Source organism: Schistocerca nitens, chromosome 2, assembly GCF_023898315.1.
Source record: "Schistocerca nitens isolate TAMUIC-IGC-003100 chromosome 2, iqSchNite1.1, whole genome shotgun sequence".
NCBI lineage: Eukaryota > Metazoa > Arthropoda > Insecta > Orthoptera > Acrididae > Schistocerca > Schistocerca nitens.
Genome location: NC_064615.1, coordinates 642576115 through 642600312, shown reverse-complemented (window position 1 = coordinate 642600312; position 24198 = coordinate 642576115). Strand labels below are relative to the sequence as shown.

The following is a 24198-nucleotide window of genomic DNA, read 5'->3' as shown; positions in this document are numbered from 1 at the left end:
TGGAATAACAATATGGTGTTAATGCCAGACAGGCACATAGACAATATCTAGCTGTTTTTCTATCAATGTGTTTCCTCTAAGAGGAGGATAACAATCTATACATTTAATACCGTTATATAATAGTTGGCGACATGAAATGGAGGAAGTAATTCTGAACTTCTAACCGTAGTTAATTTTCTGACTTTTTTGACCAATTTTATTCGATAATTACCATATGTAATCGAGCATAAAAGACCCAGAATATAAGAACCCCCATTTTTAAAAAGATACCTTGGGGAAAAGTAATTTTTAACATATTTTGACTAATGAAAATTAGAAACTGTTTTACTGACATTGAGTATCTGCATAAAATGTTAGCATTACACCTATTTCAAACTTCGGCCACTTACTGATTGTCTACATTTTGATAACACAGAAGAACAATTTCTAAGAATGCCTATCAAATGCGCTGGCCCCTTGCGATGTATATCAAATGTGTGACTCAACTGTTAATAAACATTGCTTTACCTACCTTCTACCATGATTTAATTTTAAAAAAATTGATTTACTCACTCAGTGTGCTCATACAAATCAATCAGCACGCAACTCTGTGTTGCTACTATGCAACTGATTTGTGCAAGCAGACTGAAAAAGTAATTCAGTATTTTTAAATTAAACCATGGGAGAAGGTAGGTATTATGTTTATTAACTACAGAGTCACACATTCAATATATGTCTGTCACTGGGACCAGTGCATTTGATAGGCAGTCATTCTTGGAAATTACCACAAAAAGAAATAAAACAAACAAAAAGAAATGGTTCACACTAATTTTATCTTCACTATCTTTGTTGCTTACCATGTCATCCTTGGTATCATTATTTTTAATCACCATCATCATCCTAATAGTACAGTTGTGAAATGTATATCTTTGGCATCACAAATATTTTCACTGGTTCTTCGGTATATGTTGCGATATCTGAAGTTATAGTACGATGGAACTTGAGAATGCAGCCGATTTTTAGGCTGAAAATATATTGGATATCACTTCTATACTGATGTGAGGATGTTACAAAGTGTCTTACTTCCAAACATATCGTCTGCCTGTTAATCTTTCACTGGCTGCGTAAAACCAGCAGCTGACATATCACCTACCCTTCCCATCATACCTCACAGTGAGCGTCGACGACATTGTTACAAGAAACATAAGTATTCCACTGGCTCCTGTCTAGACGTTTGCTGCCTCCTGCAGAATTGTATACCACTGTCATGTAACTGTCCAATTTTAAGGTCAATTCCAGTAGAATTCAGAAAAACTGAGTTTAAATGCAATAGACGTTAATAAAAACCAAGTAAGTGGTATAGATTCCCATGGTTCACAGTGTGACATAATTTGCAACCCACTCACCACTCCCCTCCCTTCACTCATCACCATTCTCAGCCAAGCCAGTACTGCTGCTCCCCTCCAACCCTTCCACAATCCTGTGCTCGAGTAATTGTGAAAAACAATCTGCGATGACTTCTATGGTGCAGGTCATATGTGCAACAACACCAACTACTTCATAACTAGAAGATTGCAATCACAGTTCAGTAAAATTCTCAAACTTTCACTAGTCCCACGATCTAGTGACATCCATTGGTACTATCTCCACGATAAGCCTTGCTGCTGGGATTTATTCACATGATAACAATTACAGACACTTTACTATGATTTACTTAGTTTTCCAGACATTTAATTCTGGATGAATATGATTTATTGTTTCATCTGAATGTCGTCATCTGTTCTAAAGCTGATTATGGTAATGTTTCACCCGGTATTCCAATACATGAATACTGGCCGAATTTCTCATTTGTGACTCACCTGGTAAATCATTACAGTATCTCATAATCAAATAAAATACTGCCTTGTGTTCACTATTATTTAATGTGTTTTGAAGGACAGCATGTTCACTTTTCAATGTTAAGTTTACTTACAAAGAACCACAAATGTATGAATACGGTATCCATACATGTTTGAGAATTTTTATTGCAAAACTTTTCAAATATGACACAAGCTTGCAAGATGTTAGTGTTAAACTCTGTATCGTTCTCTGTTTCATAAAACTGTTAAATTTTACACAGAGCAATACACTGTTGTGTTGGCTAGTTCATTGTGCCTCGCACATCCCTTGCACTAGTGCCAAGAGAGTCAAATGTCACATGTTCAAGCAAGGTCAATACCCTATTGAGCAAGTGTTCGAGCAAGGTCAATACCTTATCTGCAACCTGTTCAAGCACAAGTAACGTTTGCCCTACCTACCCTCCTGAATTTTTCAAAATAAATCTGCACCTGACCTCAATAACCCAAGCGTCCTTTGAAAATGTAAGACGACCCCTGCATCAATTTGTTAAATAATGTAAAAACATAGACCACAGCAACAATAGTCTAATACGCAAATATGAGATGATCCCGTAGTTTTCTAATGACGAATTTGGGAAAAAACGTTGGCTTATAATTGAGTAAACGCGATATAGGGTGGTGCATAAGTTTGTAGTGTTTTTCCGTAGATTTAATAAACAACAGATACATATAACAGAGACTTTAGTCATCACCAATGTTTTCTCCTTCACTATTTACAACAGTTTGTCAATGCTGGGGTAAATTTTGGTTCCATAACTGTAGAAAAACATGTTCAGAGCACATTTTAATCTGGAAATGAAGTTCCTTGAAGCGTGTTCAATAGAGAGCAGAAAAGATGAAAATCTGAGGGTGCAAGATGAGGCGGATAATGTTGGTGCAGAATGACTTCATAGCCTGACTCCTGTATAATGTTTTTGTTAGTCTATCAGAATGTGGGCAGGTGTTACCATGGAGTTGCATCACTTCACGCAGACTTCCTGGAGTGGGTCTACAAGGCGTTAAAAACAGTCATTGACAACAAAGGCCAGCAATTTGTAGTACACTATACCATCACTGTTCCACCAGGCGCATAAAATTATCTTTTGTGGATGCACACAGGTCTTTGTACAGGGAGTTGCTGCTTCTTTTGGGCTCAAACATTCCTTTCTTTTCCTTATGTTAGCATGTTGCTGTTGTTGTTGTCTTCAGTCCTGAGACTGGTTTGATGCAGCTCTCCATGCTACTCTATCCTGTGCAAGCTTCTTCATCTCCCAGTACCTACTGCAACCTACATCCTTCTGAATCTGTTTAGTGTATTCATCTCTTGGTCTACCTCCATGCTACCCTCCAATACTAAATTGGTGATCCCTTGATGCCTCAGAATATGCCCCACCAACCGATCCCTTCTCCTAGTCAAGTTGTGCTACAAATTTCTCTTCTCTCCAATTATATTCAATACCTCCTCATTAGTTATGTGATCTACCCATCTAATCTTCAACAGTCTTCTGTAGTACCACATTTCGAAAGCTTCTATTCTCGTCTAAACTATTTATCGTCCACGTTTCGCTTCCATACATGGCTACACTCCATCCAAATACTTTCAGAAACAACTTCCTGACAATTAAATATAAATGTTAGCATAAATACACCATTTTCAGTCACCAGTAGTGATATAGGATAGCATAGGGTAGAGTTGGCCACAAGCCAATTGCTGATGACCAGTTGCTATTTTTGTGATTTTGGCTTCGAGCATGTGGTACCAATACATTCGATTTTTGAATCTTTCCCATTGCGTGCAAGTGTTGCACAATGGTGGAATGATCACAGTTCACACCATTTGCCAGTTCTTGAGTACAATGATGTGGATCGGTGTGGATTCATGCGTTTACACAATCTTCATTAAACCCCAAAGGGGTCTTCCTGAATATGGAGAGTCACTAATGTCAAAACACTTCTCTTTTAAACAACAAAACCATTTTCTTGCTGTACTCTGTACAATGGTATCCCCATACACAGCGCAAATGTTTCTAGCTGTCTCCATTGCTGTCACCCTTCTGTTGAACTCATACACAAGAGTTATGTTGGAAATGTTTAGACTTCTCCACTTGGCATTCCATTTTCTAGTGTCCACAGCTCCCCTCACCTCCAAATGACAAAAAGGCAATATGTAAACTCAAGTAGCAACAGTGAACTACAAATAAAAAATGCAAATTGATAAATAAACTCATAGCATCTGGAATACCAATATACAACACAAAAACGCTATGACTGATGGGTATCACATGATCTAAGCCAAAATCACAAAAATCAGCAGGTGGCCTTATGTGCATTTCTGCTTGCTTGTCATCAATTGGCTCATGAATAACACTGACCATTCCTATCCTGTATTGTTACTGGTGATGAGAAATAGTGTCTTAATGCTAACATAAGGAAAAGAAAGTAGTAGTTGAGCCAAAACAAAGCAGCATCTCCCCATATGAAAACCTATAGGCATTCACAAAAGATAATGTTACGCATCTAGTTGAACAGCAGTGGTGTGATGTACTATGAATTGCTTCCTTGAGGTGTAACCAACAACTGATATGTCTTGCAGATGCAATTGAGGAATACTGATCACGAAGACTGTGTAAAGAGATGTTACTCCGCAATAACGTCCACCCGCTTTCTGCTAGACTGACAAAAACCACTATATATGGAAGACGTGTTAGGAAGTCCTTTTGCATCCACATTATTCACCTGATCTTGCACCTTCAGATTTTCACTTGTCTGCTCTCTATCGAACAACTCTTCAAGGAACTTCCAGTCCAGATGATAATGCGCTCCGAATATGGCATGAAGTGCTCTTTTCTTCAAAACCACATGATTGCTGCAGTTGCACAATTGAAAATTTGCCACAGTATTCACAGACTACCATAAATAGAGAAGGAGAATGTATTATAGATGAGTCAAGTCTCTGTTATGCGAGTCTGTTGCTTTTCTTATAAACTTATAAAAATGCTACAAACTTACGTATCAACCCAATACGTCCAACATAATAACAGTGTCCCCTGTAGACTATGTAGATAGAGCCGAACACACACATGCACGTCACCCACAGCTAGAGGGTTAAGAAGGGAGTTACAGTCTAACTCGCAAGTTATTCAACGTGTATACTGACCAAGCAATGTAGGAAACCCAGGAGAAATTAGAAAAGAGAATTAAAGAAATGAAAACTTTTGGGATTTTCCAATGACACAGGAATTAGGTCACACATGGCAAACAACTCTGATCAGCAAAAGGGAATGGGTAGTACCTTGAAAATAAGTTATAAAATGAATATAAACAAATGAAAAACACGGGTGCTGAAACGTAGTGTGATTAAATCGGGCAACACTGAGAATATTAAATTAGGAAATAAGACACTAAGTATAGAATGTGAGTCTTGCTATTGATGAATGAGATACTAAATGTAGTAGGTGAGTTTCGCTATTAGGACAGTAAAATAACTGACAGTAACTGAAGTAGGAAGGACAAAAAATAGAGACTGACACCAACAAGAAAAGCTTTTCTGAAAAACAGAAAAATTTTAACACCAAATACAGATTCAAGTGCCAGCAATTCTTTTATCAAAGTATCTGTCTGGATTAAAACTTTATATGCAAGTGAAAACTGGACAATAAACCGCAAATAAAAAGTGTATACCGTATATACTGGAAGCTAAGCCACACTTTTTCCAGTTTGCAGCATCAAAAAACCACCTGAAACTGAGAACCAAGAGCAAAGCAAATGGAAGTTCTGAAAAATGGCACTAGGAGCCACCACAACTAACTTTTGCTGTCAAATATAAGCAGTGAAGTGCTGGTGTTAGTGAACCATAATGATGTGCTTCCATTATAGTGCCAAATTCAAGAAGGAAGGTAAATCATCTGCAGAAGTAAGTACTAATCATGTTGCAGGTCTGTGATACAGGATGGTGACTGCAAAGAGACAAATTATTCCAGCACCAAGAAGGCCATTAGTGGGTCAAAACATGGCTGGTATCATGCTCTTTAAGTAATTTTAAACAAGTTTGTTAACGAATAGCATCAGAAATTCCTGCCGTGAATGCTGAAATTTTAAAAATTAAGGCGCATGAAATTGATTCAGTGCACAAAATCAAAAATTTTAAGGCTAGCTGCAACTGGATCGGTCTTTCCATGAAGCATTGGGGTTTTTCACTTCAGAGGCGAACTTCAATTGCACAGAAGCTGCCAAAAAACATTAAAAAAAACTTTGTGGCACTTCAGTGCTGCATAATCGGATGGTGTGCTGAAAACTAATATCTTCTTGGCCAGATAGGACATGCTGACCAAACTCCTGCATATTTTGACATGCCGTCGAATTATACGGTTGATGCCACAGAAAAGAAAGATATAAATATTCATTTATCAGAGTGAAAAACTGCGGCTATCCATCGTGATTACTTCCACAGCAGATGGATATGAATTAGCTCCATTTGTAGTTTTCAAATGAAAGACGTAATTGAAATTCAAAGCATTTCCATAAACTGTGTTTTGTATGAGCAAATGAAAGCGGGTGATTTTGGAGGACATGGTGGTGGAATGGATTAGGCTCGTACAGAATCATAGTCATAGTGCAATGCTTGATTTACACAATCTGCTGGTGATAGATGTGTACACAGGCCATACAACACCTGCAGTAAGACAAAAACTGTTAGAAAGCAAATGGGACTTGACTGTAATTCCAGGCATGATGCTGTCAATTCTGCAAATACTTGACATCCTTTTGAATAAGGAAAAGCTTAAATGAGTTTAACAGACTGGCTTTCAAATAATGACAGACAACTGACACCAACAGGACATGTAAAACATGCAATTTTATCGCAAATGAGCCAATGTCTTGATGACACATAGAACTGTGTTACGAATCATACTGTGCAACAGACATTTAAAAAATGTTTGATATCAAATGCAATAGATGGTATGGAGGACGATGCTCTGTACAAAGAACTAAGCAACAAGGAATCTAGTTTTTTTTTTTTGAGTCCTCCATCTTCTGACCAGTTTGATGCAGCCTGTCACGAATTCCTCTCCTGTGCCAACCTCACATCTCCGAGTAGCACTTGCAACCTAAGTCCTCAATTATTTGCTGGATGTATTCCAATCTCTGTCTTCCTCTACAGTTTTTGCCCTCTACAACTCCCTGTAGTTGAAGTCATTCCCTGATATCTTAACAGATGTCGTATCACTCTGTACCTTCCCTTGTTGGTGTTTTCCACACTTTTCTTTCCTCTATCCAATTCTCCACAGAACCTCTTTCTTCCTTACCTTACTAGTCCATCTAATTTTCAACATTTGTCTGTAACACAACATCTCAAATACTTCAATTATCTTTTTTTTCTGGTTTTCCCACAGTGCATGTTTCACTACTACACAATGCTGCGCTCTAAATGTACATTCTCAGAAATGTCTTCCTCAAATTAAGGCCTATGTTTGATACTAGTAAAACTTTCCTTAGCCAGGAATGCCCTTTTTGTCACCACTAGTCTGCTTTTGATGTCCTTTCTCCCTCCGTTGCTTGTTATTTTACTACCAAGGTAGCAGAATTTCTTAACTCCATCTATTTCGTGACCATCAATCCTGATGTTTTAAGCTTCTCCCGGTTCTCATTTCTGCTACTTCTCAGTACTTTTGTCCATCTTTGATTTACTCTCAATCCATATTCTGTACTCATTAGATTGTTCATTCCATTCAGCGGATAATGTAATTCTTATTCACTTTCACTCAGGAAAGCAATGTCATCAGCAAATTGTATTATTGATATCCTTTCACCTTGAAATTTAATTCCACTCCTGAATCTCTGTTTTATTTCCATCATTGCTTCTTGGATGTACAGATTGAACAGTAGGGGCATATGACTACATCCCTGCCTTAAACCCTTTTTAGTCCGAGCAGTTCGTTCTTGGTCATCCACTCTTATTATTTATTCCCTCTTGGCTCTTGTACATAGTGTATATTACCCATCTCTCTCTATAGCTTACCCCTATTTATCTAAGAATTTCAAACATCTTGCACCATTTTACATTGTCGAATGCTTTTCCCAGGTCAACAAATTCTATGAACAGCTCAATTTTTCTTTAAATCAAGTGATAGTGATTCATAATTATCTAACTGATCTTTTTCAATATTTCACAAAATTTGCATGATAAATATAATGAAATTTTGTTTTATATTTCTGCCTTTAATTTCATTCTTATTCTATAAGCATTGCTGGCCATACAACTGAAGTCTTCACTAAAAACCTACTATGAAAAAAGCCAATTGGCAAGACCATGTATACAATTTACGTCAATACTGCTTGCATCACGTCTTCAATGTTTCCCTACGAGTGACAAGATATGGTTCCTATGAATTGTGATTCATGTACTGTCTTCATCCGAAGAATAATACAAATGTAAACATTATGCCATGTATTCTTTAGTGTTAGGTGCTACCTCATTTAAACCGTGCTTGTCTAACAAACTTGAGTGAGACAACAGCAAACGTGGAAGAATGTAAGTATTATGTAATGTTTATATTCATATTATTCTTATGCTGAATAGTGATAACAGTCAAAAATGAAGCACAGCAACTGACTTGTAGTATTAATTTTTAAATCTTGTAAGACTATAAATTCTGCGCAGACAAGTTATGTGGTTTTTAAATGTTTGAAAGAGTAAATTAATCTACAAAATAACCTTCCTTTAGCTCAAGTGCTAAGCTTACAGCTTCAAAACAACTACTACTGCTGTAACCTTCATCCACTCTATCTAATTTGTATATCATATTAGAATGAACCAACTTCGTTTCCATATTGAAGTAATTTCAAGTCTCATTTTTCAAGTGTGGCTTTGATTTCCTTGAATTCTGGGTCTCATTTTTCGGGTGCGGCTTAGATTTGGGTAAGAACAGTAAAAGCTTTTAAAGTACAGTGTTACATACTATTTCTGAGATAGCAACAACAGATTGCTACTCACCGCACAGAGGCGGCACTGAGCAGCGCGCGCGCGCGCGCGCGCACGCACGCACGCACACACACACACACACACACACACACACACACACACACACACAAATTATTCTTGCTATGAAAAACTGTACCTGTGGAGTTTTGAAGTAAATGAATCATTTACATAAAACAAATGATTTGGCTCAATGTCCTTGGTTTTTGGGTTTTTAATTAAAACTCGCTGCGTTGCCTTTCCCATAGCCAAGGATTGCAAGGCACGGATCAAATCTCTTTCAGGTATGTCTGTTTCACTTTGGATTTCCTGCAATGAAAAGAAGTTAATTCAGTGAAACTAAAGCTTATAGCATGGCCAACGCCAGCTCCAAGTATATGTTCAAATCTCCACTTAAGTGAAATACTTTTATTCTGCCAATTACAGATGAGTGACTTAGTAATATGTAACAGTTCCATTAGAATCTTTCAATGAGAGTCAAATTTCATCTCACTGAAACAACAAAATTATGAAAATTTTTTGTCTTGGGTGACAACTGAAGTGTTTCTCAATTTGTTGAGAAATTTAAAAAAATAAATTTAGACCGTTCTATTGCAGTTTTGAAGCAATTTTTATTCCTTCAGAAAATCTTTATTGTTAAGACCTGGCTGGCATTACAGCAATATGTAACAGACACTTGCCATATCAGAACCCACTGTTATCATCCTTGGAGAAACAATAACCTTAGGCTACGAATACAAACATGTAAGGAATTGAGGCCACAAGAGTTATGAGCTAACCGTAGCATCTTGGGCTGAAATGCATTTCAGCCTGTGATGTAGGAGCTGGTGGTCATGGGTGCATGAGGTTGGTTTGCTTGTGTATATGAATGCTGTGTGTTTCTCTTTTGCCGATGAAGGCTGTGGCTGAAAGCTTTATGTAAGTGTCTTTTAATTGTGCCTGTCTGCAACTTCACACGTCTTCTTTACAGTAAGTAGCACTGTGTCTTTTCCTACATTGTTAAAATATGCTGTCTCTTATTTTAAGGATTCCAAAGATAAAATTTACAATAAATCAAAATTTTCCAGAAACACTTTGTGTTTCTGTCATATACAAAGCCATTTTAAGGGAGCTGAGTTGGTTTAGAACCAACTATATATTTCATTATAATGTGCACAAGATTTCTTGAAAGAGAACACACCAATCTAAGTTGTACTTTTGACACAAGGCAAAAAACATATTTTATCAAAATGAACCAAAGATAGCTGTAAGTGTGCAGAACTGAGCAGTAAAAGCCTTGCAGTTTAGTAAATTATAAAAACCATTACCACACAACCTGAAATGTAACCATGATACAGTGCATTAATTTCCGGAGGATGATGGTCGAGACATACGTAATACTTTCATGTACAGCCATCATGAAACACAGGTGCATTAACAAACATATTAACCAATAATGCAAAATACTTCTAATCAAATGACGAAAAAGAGATTTCAGCTTTACAGACAATTTACAACTCAAAAAGGATTTTTTACAGACACATTAACTGTTCATAAAATTGCAATGCATTTGGTCTTATCTCTTCTAAATGCACAAAGAATAAGAATAAATGAAAGGGTACAGTTAACTGTTAAGAAGAGTATTAAAAAGAAACATTTTTAAAATTTTTTTTGAATATGTACCTGAGAAGTGAGCATGCTATTTGACTGTGGCAGTGAACTTAATTTACCACAGCAAGATGTTACAAAAAATTGATGCTCCAACATTGCAGAATACAGATGCACTTTGGACAGCATTTTCTGGTGGGGGTGGGGGACACTGTTTTTTCACAAATAAGTACTGTTAAGCTTGACAACATGAAAACTGAAATGTATTTAGCCACGGTAGTTGGCATCCACCATCTACATCAAACTGAAGTTTTAATAATCAACAATGCTGTTCCTATTCAGGAAGCATGAATGGAAAGCTCATATCACGAGTATCTGTACAACAGACAAACCAGAATTAGATACCGAAAGCTCTGTTAGTGATGAAACAAAGAGACACATGTAAGATTTGGTGACTAATTATACCCAACAAAGATGAAGTCCACTGATATCACAATCGGAATTATTGTGAAAGAAGAGCGATTGACCCAGAAGATTTTAACCAGATAAAATAACTTGTTGGCAACCAAGCCATAGTGTGACTTGATCAAGGAATAATAGAACTAAACTCATTCAAATATGCTAAACAGGTTGAAATTGTGAAAAAGAAAAAAGGAGAGTATCGCCTCCATAATGAATACGGAAAACTAAATCTAATGAGAGTGAACGATCTTTTAGACAGATACCTGTTTGTTTTGCAAACTAGACCACAAGAATGCATTTTTTCACTTTGATGTTCAAGGTGAAAGCCTACATTATACTTCATCTGCAATACTCAGGGCAATTTCAGTTCAATTAAGCTCCACTTTTGTCATCAAATTTGTCTGCTCTCTTCCAGCACTTTATAAACACTGATGTAGTGAGTGTGCTTGAGAGACCACCATTTTTAGTGTTAAAAACAGCAACATAATGCAGTTGGGAAATTAATTTTGCAAAATGTCAGTTCTTTGAGAGAATTTTTAAATTTGTAAGATACTTTATAGATTATGAACAAATCCTACACCCTCCAGAGAACACAAAAACTGTTCAAAACTTTCCACAGCTTAAATCTACTTGAGCAGTAGAAACTTTCCTAGAACTAACTTGATATTTTAGTAACTTTACCTCACATTACTCTACACTTGCCAAATCTCTGCAAGATTTACTGAGGAGTGATTGTGAATTTAAGTTTTACAAAATACGGAGGGAGCTTCCAGGTGCTCAAAATATCCTTTCTTCGGATACAATTTTAAAAATCTACAACCAAAAATTCAAAACTGAACTATACAAAGATGCATGCAAAGAAGGCTTTGAATTGTGTTACACTGAGAACTCGATTATCTGGACCTCAGTTATACAGTTTGGTGATTATCTGAACTGTCTCAATTGTGAGAAAATATCTTTGTAGCCTAGTCTGTGTGTGCACAGACATGTCACACTGCCACTATCCACCTGTGCACTGCACAATCTCTGCCCCACACATTTCATTACTATCCGATTTACACAAGGCATGTTTCATCACTGCTTGAGTTAGACAGTTGCCAATCAGAATGCTGCTGCAATGTGTCACGTCTCCGGTTAAAAATGTCAAAGCACAAGAGAGTCGTGTTATAAAGATAAAACAAGCACTAAGTTTGATTCTGCTTTCCAAGCGGTAAAGGATACAGTAATCAATCACAAATAATGTTCGTTGCAAATCCAGATTTCAGTCATAGTGTGGCCACCTTAAGTGTTTGTAATGTTTTAACTTACATTTACTGCACTTAAGATGGCCACACAGTGACAAAAATCAGGATTTCCATTAAACATTATTTGCAACTGATTGCTGTGCCATTTACTACTAAAAATACATATTATTGATTGATTAAAGAAAGGAGAATCTGGTTGTATATTAGCTGATGGGTAGCATGGCATTGGTACTTTTACAAAAAGCAATGTTAAGAAGAATACCAATTCAATTTTACAGTACACCTTACACCTGCAAACTTTACAGTGAAGATGGGAGTAAACATTGAAAAGTGATGATGAAACTGAAAAATGAAGTTCTGGAAGAAGCTTTTTATGGTTGGTTTTTGCAAAAAGATCAACTGGGCAACTGATATCTAGTCCTTTGCTCTGTGAAAACGCATCACACACTTAAAACAAAAAAATAAATAAATAAATAAAACTGGGTGGCGATGAATCATCTGTGGTAAATACTGGATAGATGTAAAGATTTAAATCTCTTAATGGAATACGCAAACTGAAAATACAAGATGAAAAAAAGTCTACTAATGTACATGCGGTTAATTCTTTTAAAGATGGTTTTAAAAAGAATTCGACAAAAAGACTAAGATTTGGACTTCTTGATGCTAATAATGAAGCTGCATGCTGATGAAGCTGGATTAAATCTGAAATCATTACTGTCAATATCTGTGGTTTCCTTGCAAGAGTGTTCCACTCCAGGATATAAATGTATGTAGTAAAGAGTGAGTACATGAATAAACACCGAAAATCACTGACAGGTATGACAAAAATTTTATCTGTTAGTAATAAAGTTTCAAAACTAAATTGGTAAATAAGGAAAACCCCTTATTTTTACTAGAGAATGTGCCAACCCATTCTATGGCTGAAATGCTAGAGAGAGAAGAGAGAATACATACAGTCAAATTTTTTGCCTCCTAATGTGACGTCCTTGCCACAACCAATGGATTCATATGTTTCTGAAATAAACGACTTTACAGAAAAAACTTTTATGTGAATGTTATCTGTTGATGAAGATAACACAGAAGTCATTATGTCATGTTTCCAGCAAATGAATTTAGGAGTTTTATTATGTCACTTTATACAACTGAAGGGAAGAAATTGAACAAAACCTTGAGCAGAATACTAAACAGGGAGCACAATAATTCAATAACTGATATGCATTATTCTGTAGTGGAAGAGAGAAATACATCAGCAATGTGATGCCAACAATATCAAAGAGTGGCTTCATTTGTGACAGTAATGACCAAATTGTTGAAAATATATTGCAAGTAAACGAACAGCAGGAAATGCAAGAAGATGAAATATAAGAAAATGTAGATGAAGAAAATGATGTAGGACCACTCATGCAGATGCATTTCAAGCCCTGGAAACAGCTTTCATATGGTCCAAAAACCAGAGTGATACCGTGAGTTCACTACAAATAAACACTCCATGCTGCAGCACCAAAGAAGAGAAAAAACTTGTTTTTATTTTATTAAAAAAACTTGTTTTCATTATAAAAAAATTACTTTGTCTGTACTCTCTTAACGAACATTGATTTTTTGTTGATTTAAGTAAGTTTAATTTATTTTTGTTGTACTGAATAAATACCTAACATTATGTATTAACCCTAGAAAGATAATCGTGTGACTACGTCACTAAAAGAAAATCACACACAGACAACGTGGGTTATGACTGTAGAGTTAATAACATGAAAATTGCTTTACTTCAAACATTCAGTTCTCCAGATTTTCAATTATCCAACTGACTTAGGGCAACAATTAGTCCAGTTAATTGAGTCTCCACTGTGTTACAAAGATGTCCAGATGGTGACAATTTCCATCCAGTCTCTTACATGAGTAAGAAAACAACATTTCCAGAGGAAAAATATGGTAGTTATGAGCTTTTAAGTCTTGGCTCTTGTCAACACCTTAAGGAAATACTGGGTGTATTTAATGGGAATACACTTTTTATGATGCATTCCAAAAGATCACAGATAAGAAGGGCTTGCCACCAATGACAGCAAGCTGTGCTCTATTCTTGGAAAAGTAAGCCTACACCACTGAAAAGTAATCTTGTTCTAGGAAAAACATGCAGATCCTTTAAGTCACTGTGTAAATATACTGTTTAATTTTTCTGCTTGTTTAATAGGTGTAATCAGGATGCTGAAGAGGAAGATAGGTTAACAGAGATCAAGAACATTATCAAAGAATGTCCTTGTGAAAACTTTTTTGTCAGAGATCGAATTTGTACAAAGACACAAGGGAGATTCTACTATTGCCATGCACTATGCAACACAAAATAGTCAAGATTGTGCATGAGAAATGAGATTATGCTATAAATAGAACAGAAGAGGAAACAAAACAAGATTGGACTAACAAAGTGAAAAATATTATTTTCAAATTTGTGAAAGGTTTAATTGTAAATAATAAATCGGGATAGAAGAAAGGTTTCAACCATATTGTACATATTACAGAGCCATTTAACAAATTTACCTGGCTGGGATTCCTCATATAAAGACTAAACAAATAGCAGAACCAATTAGTACGATAGAATAGCAGGAAACTTATTTTAGGAATCAGCCCAAGTAATTACTTATAGAGGTGCTTGCTTTGCTTCTCAAGAATTTGAGCACTATCGCAGGACAGAAGGAACTGAACAAATTTTAATAACTACAGACATCCCTAGAGCCTATGGGCAGATTGAGAGGATCAGTTCTACTTTGGCCACAATCATTGCTAAGTTTGGTACAGATAACCCTACTGTATGGTACAAATTCGTACCATCAGTTCAACCTATCATGAATTCAGTACATCACAGAAGCAATGGGTAAACGACATATGAACTTTTGATAAGAATCACGATATACACAGAGACTGATCTTCATATCCCTATATTACTAACAGAAGAAACTATTAATTAACATGAAGACAGACACTGTGAACTGAGGGAAGAACCACCAGTGCTATATTCAGCCTAAGTCTGAAGGAAGTCTTCTGATACTAAGTTGATGGTCTTGTGAGGATAAAATGAACACAAACTGGAACACAAAGCTGCAGGTGAATAATCTTCGTCTCTCCAGAGTTACGTAAGTTAAAACTAATTATACCTTTTATGTGCGCCAATAAGGTGATAGCCATGATGGTCACATGAGTACGGCGTGTGTTGAATTTATGCAACCCTAGCCAAGTAACTAATCATCATTTGAGACACATGATTGTCAGGTTGACCAAATGTGGGATTCCAATGGGGGCTTAAAGGTTTCCCCCCAATGAGGCTAGTGACATCCCAATTATACCAACTACTGCAAGGCAGTTTTTGTGCATTCATAAGGAAGATGCTAATTGCACTGCACTGGTTTTTTTTTTTTATTTCGATTAGAGTTTGTAACCATGAAAGTGAAAAATCTGAACTGTTTTTCCTGTGTGATAAATGAAGTATTATTCTTTGGTTGTTTACAGTAAAAAAAGTGAGAACGCACAATTACTCCTCAGTTGAGCTTCATTTCAATTTACTTTCAACTCACCAGGCAAAATGTTAACTCTGGTACAGTACAACTGCATGGAATGTCATCTAAGTACCACTGAACTTGATGTTAAAATCATAAAAAATGGCCATAGTTCAATAGAATAATTTTGGAAAAGCTATTTGTTGTTGTCTTGTTGAATCAGCAAGGCATTCATCTGTATCAAATCAAGGGCACCACAGAAAATCCAATACTGGATAGTCAGCACAGATTTGGACACCACTCTTTTACCACATATTAGCATTCCTTACAGTGTCTCATTTTGTGTAACATTTTCATTATATTTAGAGAATTATGGCATCATGTGTATAGGAAATAGCCCAATATATGTAGATCTAACTGCTCTTGCTTTCACTTCAGAAACATTAACTAAATGCTCAAGGCTAATCTTAATCAGTGAAAAATTAACAAATTTTGCCTGCATTCTGAAAATAAGAAGACAACTTTGAGATGATAAACATTTCTTAGGTCTACATAATTACCTCATAAGTTAATTTTTCTCTGTTGTTGAAGAGCATCAACACACACATCTGATATGTAGACACCTGGATTATGTGTTTTCTGGGCCCACAACTTCTTTGAGATGCAACAGATAGTAAACTTGATGAAGAACTTGCACCATCCTTACTATCTGTCTCTTCTTTTCGAGGCCCATAAAATACTGCATTGAGATCAGAAGATCCAAGTTGTGGCTGCAAAGTAAGTTGTCGCCCACTATGCTTGGCTAGGTAAAACCTTGACAATAAAAGACAAAATATTAGGTAAAAATTTTGTAGATCTATGAAGACAATAAAACTTTATAAATATAAAAATAGTCACAGAAAATGTAATATCTACAGCTAATACTTGCAAAGCATTCTGAAATATAATTTGTCGTGCAATAGTGTTTGAACAATGTAAGGCTCCACTCTTACTACTACAGTCTGGTCCTGGCTTTGCACCACAAACTTTACTTTTCCTTTACCTTATGTAGCTGTAAGTCAAACTGTCCTATCAAACTTCAACTTTTGCAGAATGATCTATTTTGCTCTTTTCCTAATGTTGTACCACTTTTCTCAGTTTGAATCTACACCAGCCAACTTCAGTTCCACACTTTGGTATAGAGGACGCTCACAAACAAACAACAGTATTTGTACTTTTACAAATGTTGTCATTTGTAAGCATAATTCTACTTCCCTATAGCGTCAGAATTCATACCAAACACATTTTTGAATGCTGATCAACATGGAGATCTGGGCAGTTCATCCACAGTAAATCACTTCTCAGATTTATGATTTATCTTTCATACATCTGACATTGATATCTACTGAAGGTAGATGGTAGTTTGAGGTACTCTGGTGAACATTCGCCAGTCGATACGTGGCAAAGGAAGTCAGACCACTTTCAGAGTAAAAACACTTCGTCTGTCAAAATTTTTTCAGTAAACTGTCGAAGTATTAAAGTTCCTGAATTTACTTCCATTCATGAAGTACTTGCACTCAAATTATTCTGAGAGCTGGCTGAAACCTGAAGTGGAAAGCTGTGAGATATGTAGCGGGTCATGGACATGTACCAGAAAGACAGGTTAGAGGCCATAGGGAGTGTTCATAGCAGTTAATAAAAATATTGTCTCTACTGAGATTGCACTTCAATGTGACAGTGAAGTCATCTGGTCACGTACAACAGATGTAGGTGAAACCAAGTTAATTGTTCGATGTTTTTACTGGCCACCCGATTCCATTGTGACAATTCAACAGTCATTCAAAAAAGTGTACAACCAGTAGTGAGTAAATATCCAGATCACGCAATAGTAGTTGGAGATGACTTTAACCTACTGAGTATAGGCTGGAATGTCTATAGGTTCATTGGTGGGGGGGATACAGACAGACAGTCATGCAAAGCACTTTTAAACACATTTTCTGAAAATGTGTCTTGAGCAGCTAGCTCTGCAACCCACACATAATGGAAATATCTTAGACCTTGTACCTACAAATAGGCTGGATCTGATCAACAATGTCAGCGAAGAAACAGGAATTAGCAATTATGATGTCATTATAGCAACTACAGTTATGAAAGTTAATAAATCAGTCAAGAAGGCTAGGAGAGTGTTTCTGCTAGTTAGAGCAGATAAGCAGTTGTTAACATCTCACATCATTTACTTCCAGTAAGATGGCTGTAGAGGAATTCTGGGCAATAAGTGGTTAAAGGACGGAAAAGACCCAGCATGGTTTAATAACAAAATTCGAAATATTCTGAAGAAGCAGAGGCTGTTGCACTCTTGATTCAAAAGATAACCCAAAAGTGACAAGCAAAGGTTAGTAGAGCTTCACGTGTCTGTGTAAACGTCTGGCAGAGAACTGTTACAATTTAGCGAAAGATCTGGCAGAGAACTTTTTAATATTTTTTTGTGGGATCTGAAATTTAAAAACCTCTCTCACACCGGCCTGATTTAGCTTCACTGATCAGGATAGTAAAAAACATGCGTATACTAAGGGAATTTTCATTCAAAAAGCAGGCTTCTCACATTCACACAGTTCAATACTGTTCTATCCTGATTAAATTGAGCTTAACTTATATTCCATAAGGCAGTGAAGCAATTTCGAAGTCTCGGTGCGACGATAATTGTCAGTCAATCTACTGAAAACATTTGTAATAATTATTAACTTTCAGTGATCACATGGGGACAACCGGAGATCTGCTGGTAAGACCGTGTTAGCCCATCTATTGAAAGTAATAAACTGCATATCTTGAGCGTACAAAACGGCAGGTTCGTCCAGTGTAAATCAGACTTTCCCCACTGATCCCATGCAACACAGCGTAGTAAGCAGACACTGTCAATAATAATCAGTTAAATAATACGCGAACACACTTACTTTAGTTTAGTTCATGTATTAAATTCCTTCTCATACAGAATCTCATCAAGATGGCGACTAGCTCAACAATACATACATATACATCTTTGTTCTTTCACGGCTAATCGGCAAGATCTCAATCATTCTTTTCATAAGAGAAAACATAGATAGCAGAGAAGCTATTCCATGGAGTAAACGCACGCTCCAAGGAATAATAGGGTTTGAAACTACTTTGAATTTATAATCATCATATATTAAAGTTTAGGAATCGGTAAGATAAGAAGAGATATTTTGAGATATGTACTGAGTTATATAATTTATAAAAATTTCTGAAAATATCGCAGAGAGACTGCTGCAAGAGACATTACAACCTGAGAAAATTTTGTTCCTATGTAAAATTGCTAAATGAATCTAAGGCTTCCATTCAGTCCCTTGTTGACTAGTCTGGTGTGGCAGCTGAAGCTAGCAAAACTAATTCCAAAGTTTTATATTTCATGTTCAAGAAATCATTCACACAGGAGAATCACACAAACATACCGTCATTTGACATCATACAGACTTCCATATGCATGATATAGGAATTCCAATTCGGTTTTACAGAGAATTCTCTATGGCACTGGCCCCTTACCTAAGTTGCACTTATCGTGAATCTTTCACTCAGCACTAAATCCCAAGTGAATGGAAAAAAAGTGCAGGTGACTTCTGTATATAAGAAGGGTAAAAGAATGGACCCACAAAACTACAGACCAATAACCCTAACTCTGGTTTGCTGCAGAATCCCTGAAAATATTCTCAGTTCGAACATAATAAATTTCCTTGAGACTTCTTGAGGAACTTATGTCCATGAATCAGTATGATTTTAGAAAGCATGGCTTGTGCGAAACTCAGCTTGCCCTTTTCTCACATGATATACTGCGAACTATGGATGAAGAGCAACAGGCAGATTCCATATTTCTAGATTTCCAGAAAGCATTTGACAGAGTGCCTGTTTACAGGCTGTTAACAAACGTATGAGTATACAGCATAAATTCACAGATATGCAGACAGCTCAAAGAACCCAGTATGCTGTCCTTGACGGCGACTGTTCATCAGAGACAAGGGTATCATCAGGAGTGCCCCAGGGAAGTGTGACAGTACCACTGTTTTTCTCTGTATACATAAATGATTTGGCAGACAGAATGGGCAGTTAGTTGAGGCGGTTTGCTGATGACGCTGCGGTGTATGATAAGGTTTCGCAGTTGTGACTGCAGGAAGATACAAGAGACTTGTACAAAATTTCTTGTTGGTGCGATGACTGGCAGCTAGTTCTAAATGCGGAAAAATGTAAGTTAATGTGGGTGAGTAGGAAAAACAAACCTGTAATGTTCAGATACACTGTTAGTAGTGTCCTGTCTGATACAGTCAAGTCGTTCAAATATCTGGGTGTAACGTTACAAAATGATACAAAATGGAACAATCAAGTGAGAACTGTGGTAGGGAAGGCGAAAGGTCAACATCGGTTTATTGGGAGAATTTTACGAAAGAGATGTTCAACTGTAAAGCAGAGCATATATAAGATGCTGATTCAACCTATTCTTGAGTATTGCTCAAGTCTTTGGGATCTGTACGAGATCAGATTGAAGGAAGAGATTTAAGCAATTCAGAAGCGTGCTCCTAGATTTGTTACCAGTAGGTTCGAACAACATGTAAGTGTTGCAGAGATGCCTGGGGATCTCAAATGAGAGTTCCTGGAGGGAAGGCGACATTCTTTTTGAGAAACACAATTGAGAAAATTTAGAGAACCACCATTTTAAGCCGACTGCCGCATGATTCACTGCCACCAACATACACTGCACATAAGAACTGCAAAGACAAGATACAGAGGTATATAGAGAGTTGTTTTTCCCCCCACTCTATTTGGAAGTAGAAAAGGAAAGGAAATGACTAGTAATGGTAGTACAGGGTATTGCGGAATATCTATGTAGATGTGGATGTATCCAAATCATTTGCGAATGAACGGGCCCGAAGGAACAATTCACTGAAGCGAACAGAAGGACCGAGGAACGATTTCTGAGGAACAGTCAATTCACCATATATTTCACTCAACCTTGCTATTGCATAGGTCTTATTCAGTCTGCCTCATTCCTTTTTCTAGTTTCTCCCTTCCTCCTTCCAGCCTCAGTCTTGTTCAGTGAGTCTTCCTTTTGTATTTCTTCCTAAAATGAAACATGATACTTGGGGAGGCTTTTATTTTTCAAGCCTGGTTGCTTCTTTCTGCTACACTCTAGTCTGGTTTATGTGCGAGAGAGAGAGAGAGAGAGAGAGAGAGAGAGAGAGAGAGAGAGAGAGAGAGATTGGATTTGATAGATTTCTACTTGAATCCTTATATATTTTCATCTACTGGTTCTCCTGCACTATTCAGTGTAGTGACTGTTTGCATTTTTGATTCAGAATGTTAAGGCAATAGAACAGGGGCCAGGAACCATAAACTATTTTTCAGTTTTCTGTGAAGTCACATGTGGGATGCCTGAACAAATTTCACTCTGCTTTCATACTCATAGTTCAACTTCATCAATTTTTCAATAAATAAATCACTGAATCACTTTTGCCCCTTGGAGCATGGAAAGAGACTCCATGGCATGGTTCTTCCAGAAAAAAAAGACTTATTTAATTCAAAAACTATTTACATAATACACTCGTGTATCTTATGCCTGCACAGTAAATAGAAACTTCCAATCAAAACACAGCACTTGGCTATATTATGCTGTTGTGACACAGACTAGTGACTTAACAGAAAAAGCCATCGAGTACGAGTTCATGGAAGCTATTTACTACCCTTTACTACAGTAAATCACAAATATGCTTCAAATGATAAACACTGAACAAATAGAATTTTTTTAAACTTTACTTTCAAATGCATCTGTTTGTAAAATTTTTATTTTTACAATATTGGTATGTAATTTACTGCACTGCTGAGTGTCATATTCACTCCACTCTAATCTGTTAATGGCTGCCTACTGGTATACTTGCTCAGAAGTTCTATTTCTCGAATAACTGATGGCAGAATCAGTGATGACTCTTGTGCCACCTTGCAACAATTAAATGATCAAAATGGAAAAAAATCTTTCGAGCAATGATAATTGGGGAGGGAGGGGTGGGGGAGGTTCTCTTCACTCATGAAGTTCCAAAGATCTGCCTGAGTACCTATGTAGCTGACACCTTTGGTGATGCAAAACTTCCAACTGAAGTATGCTGTTTCTCAGCTCCTGTGTTGGGAGGTGTCTTTCTTCAATTGTATAAAAAAAACTATTAATGTTGGTTTGACAGATGACTTCCAGTTATTTCATGTGAGTAATACTGGTGAAAATACAAATTATTTTCTGTAAGTGAACTGAAGATGAAGACATAGTACGTTCTACAATTATGACCTTCCCACGAAAGTGGAATCATGACTGGTGTGGACCATGCTTGGTCCTAAATATGTTACATACTTCCATTCCACAAGCTCTGGACTTGCTCTACCTGGCTTGTGGTCATAGGCCCATCATGCAAACTAAGTAACGTGATGCTATCTAAGAATGCATTCAGCTGATGAAATCAAAATACACAACCTGTCCACATTAAGTAATCAACAAATTTATCACTAAAAAGAAATCTGATAAAGGAAAATGCCACTAGAGAAGATGGAATTGTTATGTATGTCTCCACCATAAAGACCTATGGGAACGAGCTCTACAAATTCAACTATCTTGCAAGTAATACACTCCAATCTCTATCACCTCACTCTCTACTTCTGTTACTGGAAGCGAAAAGAGTGAAACCTTCAGCAGAAGTGATTTGCTATAGCTGCTTTGTTGGAACTCATTTCAGTAGGACTAGGACAATCCTCTTTGACGAATTTTGTCAATATTATTAGCCCATCCCAATTTCTAAAAGCAAAGAACTCACTCGTTATTTACTTAAAATTATTTGTAAAGGGTACCATACCTTCAGCACTGTGCCCCATTTACCAACTTCCATCTAGGGAAACACTCTTGACCAGCCTACTACCACAACTATCTAATCAAATGCATCATAATTTGCATGGGAAATTGTATGTGAAGACAGTAGTAACTTTAACAACTGATTGGTGGACTTCTTTAAATAAAGTTTTGTTGCTATTGTTGCACACTATCTTGATGCAAGCACGGGCCTCATTTGAGGGTATTGGGTTGCTCAGAATTTTTGCCTTGGCACACTGCCAAAAATACACAAACTTTTTTAAAAATAGTAGAAGTTGTAATTAACAATACAGCAAACAGTGCTGCTTGCAGTCAAAATTTGTAAATGGGCTCTCATTCCCTACTATACCCATTCTATCAACTTAAATATAAAATCGAGTGCAATGTTAACTGAGCATGTAGTCAGAAACATTAAATCTCTTGTTCACTATTTCAAAAAAATTGTCTATATTGAAATTAAAATGAGAAGTTCCAAATCGATGGTGTCACTATTCAACATGCCTGTCTGTGTTTTTGTAGACTTACGCATTAGCTTTCCTCAGAACCAAATGAACATACATTGACACCAGACAAATGGGAGAAAGCCCAGTCAACAAAGACCAATAAAAGTCGAATAGGGGAAAAATTTATGTTACTGGAAATTTTTGTCCGGTGTTAGGAGAGAGTGCCATGAACAAGATACCAAAAGTACTGACCAATTGGGTGTGGGTGTTGTGGTAGTGGGTGGTTGAAAGGTGACCACCTTATACTTTTCTTGAATAACTTGATAACCAAAGCTTTTTGTGATACTCTTTACCAATCAAAAATTAAACTACATTACATTTCCTATATAAAAGGTCCTATTCATTTTGTCTCTAGGAGTAATAGTTTCCACATTACAAGGCATGGAAAAATTGCACATTATCAAAAGTATTGTTTCAATGGTACAGAATTAATGTTTATTTTTAACTGAAGTGGGTTAAAAACAAATATTACATGTGTGTATCACATGTAAGTGCAAAAGAGCTGTATCACGGGATAAATTGTGTTCCAGGATTGTAAGAGAGTGGACGGTGAGAGGAATGTGCATGGTAGATGCTCATGGGAAGGTATGCCAGTAGACTGTGTTCATGCACTTCTCTCTTTCGATGGTCTGTAGATTGAAGATTGAGCAAGCGATCCCTACTCTATCTACTCTATCTACTCTATCTGTCACAAGCAGTAACTACAGGGTCTTTCATAAAGTTCTACTGACCCTTCTGTGTTTTTTAATCCTCCTGTGTTTATTCCACAAAATGCGTGAAGACTACATGGAATACAGAAATTAGTTATTAACAACACTAACGTAAGAAAACACTCATGGAGAGAATCTGTGTAAACCTCTACACTTTGTTCTACATTGCTGAAGAGGAAATTGATTCTTAGTTGACCTGTATGGCAGCTGTATTGTTCTTTCTGGAACTCAGAACATGAGTAGACAAAATACTTTAGTCTGTGTTTATATTGTGGTGTTATTTTCAGCTTATTAAGTGAGTGTTTATTTGCAGTTGTTCAGTGAGATGTTACATCAAAAAGCTCGGTAGACAGAGCTGTTAACTACCACCCAAATTGAAGAACCTGTCCAAAGTGTAACATGCTGTCAGTATGCATTCAGTAGTGTGTATTTCACTGCCTACACAACCACTGTCTGGGATACTTATCACAGCATGAGTGACAT

The 24198-nt window shown here is 36.7% G+C and overlaps 1 protein-coding gene across 1 annotated transcript in view; it reads right to left on the bottom strand.

The window, feature by feature from the left end:
• LOC126236758 (cullin-3) overlaps positions 1–24198 on the bottom strand; it is a 297410-nt gene that overhangs the window by 22779 nt on the left and 250433 nt on the right. Inside the window, exons 11-12 of the mRNA XM_049946298.1 lie at positions 16174–16426; positions 8975–9144 (exon numbers count right to left, since the gene is read on the bottom strand). Coding sequence (XP_049802255.1) covers positions 8975–9144; positions 16174–16426 — 423 coding nt within the window. The remainder of the gene's footprint in view (positions 1–8974; positions 9145–16173; positions 16427–24198) is intronic.